This window comes from Temnothorax longispinosus, chromosome 10, assembly GCF_030848805.1.
Source record: "Temnothorax longispinosus isolate EJ_2023e chromosome 10, Tlon_JGU_v1, whole genome shotgun sequence".
NCBI classification, from domain to species: Eukaryota; Metazoa; Arthropoda; class Insecta; order Hymenoptera; family Formicidae; genus Temnothorax; species Temnothorax longispinosus.
In genome coordinates this window covers 8,850,544-8,863,527 of record NC_092367.1, presented here as the reverse complement: position 1 = coordinate 8,863,527, position 12,984 = coordinate 8,850,544, and the positions used below count along the sequence as shown (strand labels likewise).

Here is a 12,984-nt window from a genome sequence, read left to right as displayed (position 1 = left end):
AGAAGATTATAATCGCAAAGAATTAAAACTAAAAAGTTACTTTATCTCTAGAGTTTAGTTTGATTTATCTCTCTTTAAAGCGTATAATGTAATAAAATTTAATTACCAGTCTCAGCCTCGCAAATATCGGCATGTCCATTGCAGTTGCAAGGAACGCAAAGGGCGAAGGGACCACCATTGGGCGGGTCGTGGTGAAATCCGGGCGCGCATGACTCGCAAAACTGACCGACGTAGCCATGAGGACACTGACAATGTTCCACCCAATCGGCCGGCTCGCCGGCTGCGCCACGATGAGCCGTCTCTAATTTCACATCGTCCAAAAATCCTCGGCCTTGATGCGTATAAGTCCCGCGGATCTTTATGGCGGTCAAGTTTGACAAAATTGACATGAAAGCACGAGAAGATAATCGCGGTTGCCAGCCGTAAGTGCCATGCTCGTGTAACTTGAACCGATATTCTTGAGGCTGTAAAGATAAAACATGTTAATGCAATACTGTAAGAAAATGAAGTAAAGATAAAAACACTCACTGTAACAGTCGGTAAACGATTTTTCTGGCCAAAGATCGGTTGCGTGATTTGCTCGCCATTTCCACCTTCTAAAATTACATCGCGTGCCGTAGGAGCCGGACCAGTTTCCCCTATCCTCAGTATGAACGATATATCCTGATTGTATGACGCTCGTTGGTCTCCCAGAAATTTATCAGGCGCGAGGAAGTATACGTTGTCACGGTCAAGCGCGGTAACCGAAACCGTCTGCGTCAATGCATCGTAATGCAACGGAATCGGATTACTGGCTACGGATGCGGACCAGCGCTCGTTTCCTCGTACGAACATACTCTCGATGAATAGTTTCGAGTAACCGGTCGCTGGCCGACAGACCGAGGAGTGGCCGTAACAGAAACAGGGAGTGCAGCCGAACTCATTATCCACTGCCAAATTGAAGAAACCTGGTCGACACCTAATCAATTTTGGCATTCAATTAGTGGATTTCAATTTTTTAGCAGAAGGAAAAATCAACAGAGCCTAATTAAAAATAAAATTAAAATTTGCGATAATGAAAATTGATTACACACTAATCAAAGAATAGTTATTGCAAATGTGCGAGAAGTTCTATATAATCTAAACATATAATATTTCAACTATTTTTTAATAATAATGTAAGCTAAAAAATCAAAAAGCTATAAGTTTATCATTTAATATAAGTTGGCAGTCAATATGTTAAAGTGTGAGTCGGTTAATTTAATATTCTATCTCAAAAAGATATGGCTTGATTGAATAGTTGAAGCATAACAAGACTAACTCTCTGCAGCGTTTTCCCTCGACGTTTTCTTTACAGACGCAAACCCCCGTGACAGTATCGCAGTTGGGAACGTTGTCTACCGACCCTGCCAAGCTGCACTCGCAGGAGGTACAGCCCTGTGAGCCGAAATTGTAGAAATTGGCCGTACAGCGATCACATTTATCGCCTGTTACGCCAGGTTTACATTGGCATTTACCCTCGCTGTTGCACTGCAAGCTTCTCGAACCTACCATTTATTAAATTTTAATTTATTATCCTATTATAAAAGAGTTTGATTTAGGATAGAATTAATCTATATTTATATCAGGGAAAACTAAGGCGGCGGTGTGGTCTAGTGGTAGAGCGCCAGACTCGTAATCTGAGGAACCAGGTTCGAGTCCACTAGAGCCATGAATCATGGAAAAGTTTTTTCCGAAAAAACCGCGCCCGCCCCTCCGTGCAGATGCGGAGAAAACTGGGCTCCGTCTTTCGGAAGAGACGTTAAACCGTTGGTCCAAAGTAGGAAAGTAGGAAAGAGTAAGGTAGTAGGATGAATTGAAGGTTAGGGTTGGGTACGGGGTCCCTTCAAAACGCCCTTTAAGGCCCCCTTGGGGTATATAAAGTAAAATTCTTTATCCTTTTTTATCAGGGAAAACTGTGATGTTAATTTAAAGGACCCCGCACATACCTTGGAAATTGGCTGAAATTTTAGAAATAGATGGTTTTTATGATGCTGATCAAAAGTCACAATGAGTAAAGGTGCCTTTTCATGCTGACGCTCGACGCTCATTTTCAGCGGCAAGAAGGTCGCATGACCACAATTGACGCCGGCGTCAATTGAAATTCATGAAAAGGAAAACAGCGTCAAAATTTCGGCGTCTTCGCGCTGCTTTGGCTTTGACGCTTGAAGTTGGAAAAATCCAACTTCTCTTTCTTGACGCTGGCATCATAGTGATGTCACGTGACGTCGCTCAACGCTGTTTTTCAGCGTCCCATGAATTGGCACCTTAAGATTCACAATAAAATCAAGCTATGAGTGTTCAAAAGTAAAACATAAGAGGTCTGTTCTATTTAGCTGAACTTCTTGCACAATTCATCTTTTTTCTTTTTCTCTCCAACGTAAAAAGAAAGAGATAAAAAATAAACCGTGCAAGAAGTTCAATTAAAAAGAACAGGCCTAATGTGTAATTTTAGTGCTATTGCGGGACAGTGGATTACAATGTATTATTCTGCAGAATCACACAACTTATTCTTTTATTAATACAAAAATATGTATTTATGTGAAAAAATATGTACATACATGTATATACACACATATATGAAGCCCGACTGGCGACCGAGATATGACAGCGTGGTTAGTTTCGTGGTTATAATTCATACATATGTGTGTATATACATGCATGTACATATTTTTTCACATAAATACATATTTTTGTATTAATAAAAAGAATAAGTTGTGCGATTCTGCAAAATAATACATTGTAATTTGAATCCTAAAGCCGTCTGTAATACTGACATTTTTATTAAACGCATATCTTTTTATTGGCTTTATGGATTTAAAAATCCTTCTCCAAAGTTAAAGTATAATATGCGCTAATGCTTTCCACGACGGTCGATTTTATACCGAGAACTTTTTGTCGGTAATACAGACGGCAGGATCCTCTTAAGGATGTATTGCACCTATTTTCAAAGCGCTACCAAGTGGATAAAAATTTGTAAGAATGTTCTTTTAGTCTTCCTGATGTGCTACAAAAAAAGTAGAAACGAATCCACTAAACGGTTGCTGAGATATAACGATTTTAATTTTCACTGATTTTACACGTATTTTTATGGGAAGAGACGATTTTGACGGATAAAACAGCTAAAAAAATGTTGAAGGAGCGCTACCAATATTTTGAATTTTTTTGTACATCTAGTATACGAATAGATGAAACTATCTGTCAAGTTTCAATTGTCTTCACTATACACCGTTTAAAGAAATAAATTAATAATTAATGATAATTAATTATTAATTAATAATTAATTATTAATTATTAATTTTATTAATAATTTGACGTTATAAAGTTGAAATCAGGGCATTTTTACTGCCAAAAGTTTAGGCTCATAAATTACAAAAATCGCAAATAATACTGGAAAAAACATTTGTAAAGTAAAAAATACCTTTGTAGGAGTAAAAATAAGACTCCTACTATCATTTGAGTATCTTACATCTAGATTTACTATGCGTTAGGCGTAGATATTCAAGTATTTCAAATTTCATGCACTTTTGTCTAAGATTGTACCAGTGATACATCCTTAAACAGTCGATTACTGTGAATCTTGCCCATTATAACTTTCGATCAATATAACATAAACTATTTATTTCTGAAATCCACTGTACTACAATAGTACTGAAATAACATTTCATTTTGACTTTTGAACGATAGCGCCTAAACGGTTGATTATTGAATTTTGCCTATTATAACGTTTGATCACATAAACTATTTCTAAAGTTTCAGCCAATTTCACCGAAAGTCAATTTCCATAAGGTATGTGCGGAGTCTTTTGAGAAATTACCGAATTTATGATTGCAATTATTTGATTTAAGATTATTATAGCATTACCAATCTCATTGCAGTTGCATGCAATGCAGTAGTTATCCTCAGGTCGTTGATAATAATTTTCGCGACACCGTTCGCAATTGGCGCCATCGCGATTCGCTCGACAATCCAAGCAATGACCTCCGTGACCGGTCAACTTATAGAGTTCCCTGTCGAAGTAACACCTGTCCGAGTATCCGTTACAGTTACAAGCTGCAAGAAATAATAAATAAACGAATTAATAAAATAATTACAGAATTTTTAAATGTGGGAAAAAGAAACAAATACATATATCCTCCTCATACAAGATGATGTTATTATTTTTGAACATTAAATATTAAAATTTATTGTATAACAATGAAAAGGAATAATGCAGGAAGACGTTGAGATTGTTGAGAATAAGTTGCATTAAATAAATAATAAATCTAATTATTTAATTATATTTATCTAATAATTATAATTTTGAATAACTTAATAACTTAATAATAACTTAATATTGAAGTTTAAATGTTTTTACGAAGATATATAAATTTTATTTAGAATATCGTGATCAATATCTTGTTAATACATATAATGTCATTATGAACAATTCTATAAACAATATATCATTGTTAATAATTACTGGAGCCTGAATACCAAGGGCGTATTTTATCCCGCGGCGTGCACGGCAATATGCAATTCGCTATCATTAATAACACGATTAATTTCATTTTTTTTTCGGTCTGAGAACATTCACAGAGGTCGATGCATTATAATTCAACTTATTTCTTATTATTGGTTATTATTATAATTTGATTACAATTTACAATTGTTTAATCGTATAATTATATGTTTAATTGTGCTCGCTTATAAATGTCAAATTGTTACTTCAACTGTTACACATACTCGATCACTGTCACTTTAAATTTCACATGATCTGTTCAAATTACACTCCCTTAAATTGCTTTTTAGGTATTTATCGGAAATCTATTTTTTATTATGTCTTTTATTATACTGGATTTCGAGGATTTTGATCAGTGGACAGATATGCTTTTATCGCGGTATTGTGGTACACCGAATGCAGACAAAAGTGCATTGAACGGCCGTGTACCTTCCCCACAAGCCATGCATCCCCACTCGAGAGAGAGAGAGAGAGAGAGAGAGAGAGAGAGAGAGAGAGAGAGTGGGAGATGAACGTAAAAGGCAAGGCTGGTATCAGGTAATAATGGCAAAGGTGCAGTCGCTTATGGTGTTTGCAATGCTCACCGTGTCTCTCATTGGATACATATTACGTTAGGCACCAAGACCTAAGTCTACATTTTTTTCGCATATAAATGCAGTTATTTTAGAAAAGCAGTTATTTACGAATAAAATTCTATAATAATATTAAATAAAAAATAAAAAAAATTATTACATGATTAATTGTAATGGCTTTTGATAGTTGATTCTGTTATGTATAACACATTACACATATCCGACAATATCTTGCAATAGAGATTATAGAAATATAAAAATTGGCACTTTTACATAACTACATTCTATTATCTTTTTTTTTAACTACACGATTCTTGTTTTGATTTATGTATTTCTTTTTCTAATCAATTCAGATTAATCTCAACACAACTTTAGACTAATTATAGTAATTATATTTAGCTAATTAAATTTTACAGTTAAAGCTAATTAGATATAATTATATTAAGCTAAAAATAAAGATAATGAAAAAAAGAATAATAAATAAAGTTAGCAAAGGATGAAAATAATTCTTTTTTTCACTATCCACTTTTAATAACTAAATTTCAATAATAACTAAAATTTCTTGTTTTATATGTTTTAAATTCTGCCTTGTATCTTGCTAAAGTTTAAATAAATTAAATCATTGATTTCAATAGATTTTTTTTATCAGTTTTAATATTTATTTAGATACTGAAGGAATTAATATTCAAAATTTGTTGTATGTTGATGATTGCATTTAAAGTTATTAAAATATGCATCTAATATTTACGTAAATACTTACGTTTGCATTCATGCGCATCTGTAGTTGTGGCACGGCCCCAAGGAGCGTCATTGTAAAAAGGTAGGCACTCGTTGCAGTCTGGACCAGCAGTATTGTGCTCACATCTGCGAATAAGTTTAGCTTCTAACTTGTAGCATTACTTACAATCTTATCAAAGGTAGCAGCAAAGTGACAAGAATTGTTATTATTATTATTATTGGTAGTTTGAAAATTCTAATTTAATTTAACTTAATTATAGAATGTTATAATTTTACTTTTAAAAATATCTATCTTATTGCAAATAAAACATTTTATCACAATCTATCAATTGTATGTGTAATGCTAAAAAGTAATTTATTTTGATGATTATTTTGACATAATATCAGAAAATTCACCGAAGCCTTGAAAAATAAGAAAAAAAGAAAAGAAAGATAAATAGATATTAAATGCCAAAATGTAATTGCGTGTGTGTGTGTATGTGTGCGTGCGTGTGTGTGTGTGTGTTGTGTGTATGCGTGTATGTGCTAAAAATCACTACTAAGAGAAGGAAATTATTACCGGCAGACTCTGCGAGTTCTGCCGTCGACACTGGTGCTGTTTACGCATTCTCCAGCGTGGCCATTGCAGGCGCATCTTGCACCAACCGCTACATCGGCTATTGCATAGTAATAAGATTTCAGCACTTGTGCGTCGCCAAAAACTTCATCGCCAAATGTGTTTAGCCTGTCCAGAGTGATTCTTAAATCCGTCGCTTGGACCCATTCCTATAAAACAAACCGCGTTTGTTAAACCACCTGTTAGATAATTATAATAAATATAGGCAGTCTGTAAAAAACTTTTAATTACGTTGTTAAAGCAGTCTAAGTTTTTTTGAATTACTTTGTATTTTAAATACCAATTTAAGTTATTAAATTATTCTTTATGGCTGCAATTTCTCTGATTTCGTTAATAAATTAATTTTTAATATAAAATTCAAGATATTATTATATCTTACAGACACAATTAAAACTATCCTTCTGATTTTTATATATTATACTAAGAATATAATATTTTTAACAATTGTTAATTGCCTGAAGTTCGGGGTTGGTTTCGAAGTAATAGGCGGAGGGTCGGCCCTCCAAGGTCGAGAAGGCGACGGTGCCTTTGGTGAGCGGAGAGATGTCAGAGAATTCTGAGGTGCATAGCACGCGAGTGTCGTCACCGCGAATAGTCTCTTTGGATTCGGGCAGCTCGTACGTATCCCGGCACGTCGCTGAATAAAACTGATAAGGTTCCCACGGCGACTTCTCGTTCTTCCGCTTGTAGATACCCCAGCTTTCCGGCCGAGGTGACTCGAACAGTACTCTGACGTATGTTATATCAAATGTCTTTCCTAAACATGTTAAAATCAGAATATTATGAAACGTTATAAATAAAAATAGTGCTACTAATAATTATGTATATAATAGATTATATCTAAAATATATAAATAACAAATAAAGAATTAATTAATTATTAATGTATTATTTACTCTTATTCAGAAATACTTCAATCTTTAAACAGTTTATACAAATATATATACATATAAGGCGCTTTATCTAGTCTGAATGCTTAAAATATCTAAATTATTATTAAAAATATCAAAAAATTTCAAATTAAAATTATTCCGGTTTCAAACATTTTATGATTAATATAACTTTCTTCAAAATTTGTAGATCTAAAAATACTATTTTTTTAAATTAATTATTATTAAAATTATTGTCAAATTATTTCTATCGTTAGAAATGTCATCTTCTAACAATAAGATCATAACACATCAATACAGTCGTAAAAGTATAGTGATATGCAAGAAGATGCGAGAGAAGGTAGATGCTTTAATGAATGAACATATGGTGTACAGATTGTATGTAACTTCGACCACTTTGTATACTCTTCTTCTTCTCCTCACCACTTCAGAAGAAAAAACCATAAAAAATAACTGTGATTGACATATACATAATTTGTCAAGATAAAATTCCTGAAGTTTGTGTAAATTAAATTCAAGTAAAACTTAATTAAATTTGTCTAAAATACACAATCGAAAAATTTGACCAATTGGTTCTAATTTGACCAAAACGTTCTAATTTCTAAGTTAAAATATTCTAACTGCTGAACCAGATTCTAAATCAATTAAGAACAAAAATAAATTCGTAAGAATAAATTCATTTTTAAAGCTCACGAGAGCACTGTGGTTTCTCTATCATCCTTTGTACACTGTATGATTTATCTCATCGCGCGTACATCCTCATAGATAAGGAAGTCAAATGAGAGTAAGCGAGAGCGAGAGAATGGAAGAAAGACATGGAGAAAAAGAGAGAAAGTATAAACCAGCGACTGTCTATGTCTCTCAGTGTAGAGACACAAAAATCTTCTACTAGGGTATCCCAGATATATTACAACAAGAATGTACCTAGATGAAGGGTGAGATTGACCTGGTTGGGATACTCGATGCCTTCGTACATGGTGTCCGACTGCCACCACGTAGCGTTGTCATTATTATCGTGGTCAGTGAGGAAAGAAGCTGAGTGATCGCCGCGTCGACAAATTTCGCACGACTTCTTTTGCACGCCCGTCTGCTTACAGAATTCGATGGGACGGTCCTCGCCGCACGTGTTGGTCGCCTCCATCAGCACGTTGAAAGCCGCGTTTTCGAACGGCGGTATACATCTCTAAAACACACCACGCGATGTTTATTTAATTAAATTTTTATAGCATGACATTATTTAATTTACTTTTAAAATATAACTCTACAATTATATATACTTTAAGAGAGGATTCCAGTTTGCTTGGTCAAATAAGTCAAAATTTTTTTCTTGCATAAATAAATAGCAGAGAGCTTCAAGAATATATTCCCAAAGTGTTATCGTTAAATTTATAAAATTGACGAAACTAGAGCCCTTTAGTGAAACTCGCTTTGAATCGGATACAGCACAAGTATGCGGCTGTACCGATTTTACAGTTTCCTCGACATTCTATCGATGTGGAAACAATAAAATTTTGTTTATACGTGCCTAGATTCTCAACTATATGTTTGGCCCTATCTGGTATAAACGTGTATCTGTATTTACGTGTGTGTGTGTGTGTATGTGTGCGCGCGCGCGTGTGCAAACCGTGATAAAAACCGCCGAACAACAATTCTTCGAGAAAGAGAAAAACATTTTATGAGCTCGAAATAGCAGACTGAGCGTTATTTAAGTAACTGTAAGTATCGTGAAAATATCAAAAACTTTTCTTTATTCAACTGTAACTCTTTTGACCTGCCATATTGAATTCGCCATTTTGAATTTTGAAAATCTGATATCAGATTCGTATTCAGCGACCTCAAAAACCTTTATACTGAACTCTTCATGCATTTTTACGTGCTTTTTCGGCTAACAGTAAAAAAATAAACTTTAAGGGGATGCTAAAGCCGTTTGTATTACCGACCAAATTCTATATCTGTTCTTGTATAGAAAATGATGATAGACAAGGATAGACATGGTTATAGGTTATAATTTCTTCGAAGCTCTCATTTTTATTCCAGGCTTTCAATCAATTTCAAAGGTACGTTATTGTTTGTGTACGTCTTCTGAAGAGTGGGAACATTTCATTTCGTACATATTACTTATACAACTGTTTATATTAGAAAATGAGGTGACAACATTTTTACATTTTTTTCAATTATCACTAATTTTTTATAATCCCACTCTTCATTAGTACCTATACTTTACTCCTGTAAAAGGATTTTGCGATCTATAAAGCCGTTTCAAAGAACGAGCTTTGACTGCAATTGTCGGTATTTAACATCCCCTTAAACGCGTTTTTCTCAAAACTACTTTTTCTAACTTGGCGTGCAGAATAACTCAAAAAGTAATCAATCAAATAACTTTTGCCAAGTACGATTCGATTCCTTATAATTTTCTCCAGGGATTGAATCTACCACTTTATTGTTTATTTATAACAATTTTATCAACAATAAAAGATTGATTTTTTTTTATCGAAAAAAATGTCACTTTTCTTGCGATTGCTGTAATTCCTTCAATTTTTCATATTTTTATTTGCAATTAGGTTCAACCCCCGCGTAATTGACTAAGCTTTAAAGAAAATTTTAGCTTTTTGCTTTCAGATAAATCAGCTCGTTGCTACACTGCATGCCGATAACCGTTGCGCTACCGATATTGTTGTGCCACAAAGTTGAATGCCAACACAACAAAAATTAATAAAATTGAAAAACCGACATCTTTTTTTCTTCTTTAGAAATGCCTTTTTATATCATCAAAAAATCAATCCAATATCACTTAGTTTTCTAAAAAAAAATTCCTAAAAAAATCATTTTTTGTCCAGCTAAACTGGAATCCCCCCTTAATAAATTGTATCACAGTTATTCTGTTAAAATCTATAATAAATAATAAATCTTCTACAATATTCAATACAATTATAGTTCGCCAATATAAAATAATAAAATAAAGACGTGTGAGTCGGCCTAACTGGCGGTAATTCATTAATATAACGACGTACCCTTACTTTGGGTCCTTATCAAGTTAATTTAACAATGGTAGAACATTGTGCGTTAAATTACAGAAATATGAGTCACAATTAAAGATTATGTAAAAGGTCGGTGATAGAAATGGAACAGAATATATACTTACAATTAGTTGAGAGACATGACCATCTCGTGTAACGCTCGAGAAACCTTCTACGATATATTTTATATTATTTTACATTTTTAATGTAACAACGCGTTATATAGATTTATTGTTATTTAAAATTAAACTAAAATTTAAATTAGATAAACAATAAATCCATTTAAATAGGTAATAGAACAATTTTTAATACATTTTTTAATATTAATATTTTAAATAGAATTATAAATTTACTATAAAAAAAAAAGTCTCCTTTTATAGATATAATATAAATATAGATATAACTGTATTATATTCTTCAATACAATTAAATTTACATGATAAAAATAATTAATAAATACGTTAAATATAAAATTAGATAATATTTATCTGTGATTAATATTAAAAAATATTAATTAATATAAAAAGTATTATTAACATAAGAAATTTAATCAGGTCTAATTTTCTCAAATCTTAATTGACCTAAATAGTAAAGGATTCTATTTCTAATACAGAAGATATATCTCGCGAGCTTCGCGAATGATATCTCGTCCATTTATATCATGGCCCACACAATTTATCTGCGGGTTCAAGTAACTTGGAGTAACCCCATGATAACCTTAACATCCTCCCAAAATCCAGAGCTACGAACTGATTTAATTGACGATGAGAAAAGCACGGGTAGCTGTTTTTTATTAAAAAATATTTAAACAAAATTGATTTGAAAAAATAATGTCAGAAAAAGATTAACAAATAATACATATGTTGCATTTAAAAAATATAATTATATAAAAAAAATTAACATTATAAAATTAAGTAAAAATCACAAGCGTTACATAATAGAGAATTATAATAATAGATAATTATATGTAAAAAAATTATTGTTATAATATTAAAATGTTATGTAAAAATATTATTCATCTTATACAAAAAATTAATAAAAATATATATGAAATACATTGCACCGAAAAAAGGATTTGTACAACCTCTCTACCTTTTCTGATACAATTTTATGTGAAAATATTTGCACTTGGCTTCCTCATAGAGGAAGTGACGTCTTAAGATGCTAATACAGCCCTCTGATTGACTGATGACTATAAGTGACGCCTTAAGACTATACTTAAGACGATCTTGAATATAAGACCCGACTATGAATACCGGCCTTAAAGAATTATATAAAATAGAAATAGAGAAGACTGAAGAATATAACAAAATTAAAAATAGACCGATATCTTAAAATTTACAGAAGTTAAAGCTATTACAGACATTTTTCTAAAAATTAGGGACCTTTGATCGCGTATAAAGCTGAGTCTAATCAACCAAATCTTAAAGAATTATATATGAAATAGGGGTAGAAAAAATTGAAAAATATAATAAAATTAGAAATAGATCGATATCTCCAAATTTGCGGAAATTAAAGCATAAACAAACATTTCTGAAAAAATTCAAAATTTTATTAAAAAAAGAACCCCTTGATTATTAGCAATTTTTATTAATTCTATTATATTCTTCAGTTTTTTCTACCCCTATTTCATATATAATTCGTTAAGATTTGGTTGATTAATTCTGGACTTATAGAAATTTCGGTAAATTTGGCACATACACACACACATACACATACACACACACACATACATACATACAGATATTTTTTAAAATTGCAATTTTTCGACGTTTTAGAACATTCTGAACACATTCAGAAAAACAAAAAAAAATTTTTTTTTAACGAAAACAAAGCTTCCTCTATGAGGAAACAAGTAAAAAAGCACTATTATGAAAATACTTCTGTCAAATACATACTTAGCGCAAAACACTACCGTGTTTCTTGATTTTTCACAATATCGGTTATATTAAATAAAGTAGCTTGTAATATATTCTTTCTTTTTGAAGCTAATAGATAATAATCCTTTTTTTTTACGTTTTTTAAATAACATAAACAATCGGGACGAACCTGCGGCCTGCCGTTCTCATCGTAACACTTGTCCTCATTGCGATTTTTCGGCAGCCGATTAAACAGTTCCTCCGAAGGATCGGCCTCAGGATCGGCCAGGACGCAGCATCCCACAAGCAACAGCAGGTTCCATATCGTGTTCCCTCTCATCTTATACTTCCGAGGTAAAAAAATATCTCTCTTTCTCTCTCTCTCTCTCTCTCTCTTCTATCTTTCTCTCTCTGTCCGGATACTCGGCAAGACTCTTCTCGCTATTCACGAATTTCACCGACGGCAGTGTCGAGGTTATCTTTGAGGTTAGGAAGCGCGTCCATCGACGAAGATCACCGCCGTCGAGCGATCGTTATCGATCGTGCATCTCCTATTAGCCTTCCATGGATGCTGGACGACGCGCGAGCTCAACTCCGCCGTGGACCACCGATGAGTAACGGTGCGACGCCGCTTGCCGTTTACAGTTGCACACATCCACCTCCCGGACTCCCGTGGGCTGCACTCGGCACTCCTGACCCTGACTCCCGGCTGCCCGGCTCTCGGGCCTCGGCTCTCGGCTCTCGGCCCTCGGCCCTCCCGCCATGCATCACCCC

At 33.4% G+C, this 12,984-nt stretch overlaps 1 protein-coding gene across 2 annotated transcripts in view; it reads right to left on the bottom strand.

Moving 5' to 3' along the window:
- The window catches only part of Lanb2 (laminin subunit gamma-1), a 21,854-nt gene extending 8,870 nt beyond the window's left edge, over positions 1–12,984 (bottom strand). The window contains exons 1-10 of one of the 2 annotated variants that reach the window (XM_071791748.1): positions 12,401–12,518; positions 10,477–10,523; positions 8,259–8,517; positions 6,901–7,202; positions 6,389–6,594; positions 5,852–5,955; positions 3,883–4,071; positions 1,301–1,526; positions 529–958; positions 107–464 (exon numbers count right to left, since the gene is read on the bottom strand). In XM_071791748.1, coding sequence (XP_071647849.1) covers positions 107–464; positions 529–958; positions 1,301–1,526; positions 3,883–4,071; positions 5,852–5,955; positions 6,389–6,594; positions 6,901–7,202; positions 8,259–8,475 — 2,032 coding nt within the window. In that variant the 5' untranslated portion in view covers positions 8,476–8,517; positions 10,477–10,523; positions 12,401–12,518. Of the gene's footprint in view, positions 1–106; positions 465–528; positions 959–1,300; positions 1,527–3,882; positions 4,072–5,851; positions 5,956–6,388; positions 6,595–6,900; positions 7,203–8,258; positions 8,518–10,476; positions 10,524–12,400 lie in introns of both variants that reach the window. The other variant, XM_071791747.1, reaches the window with a different exon arrangement.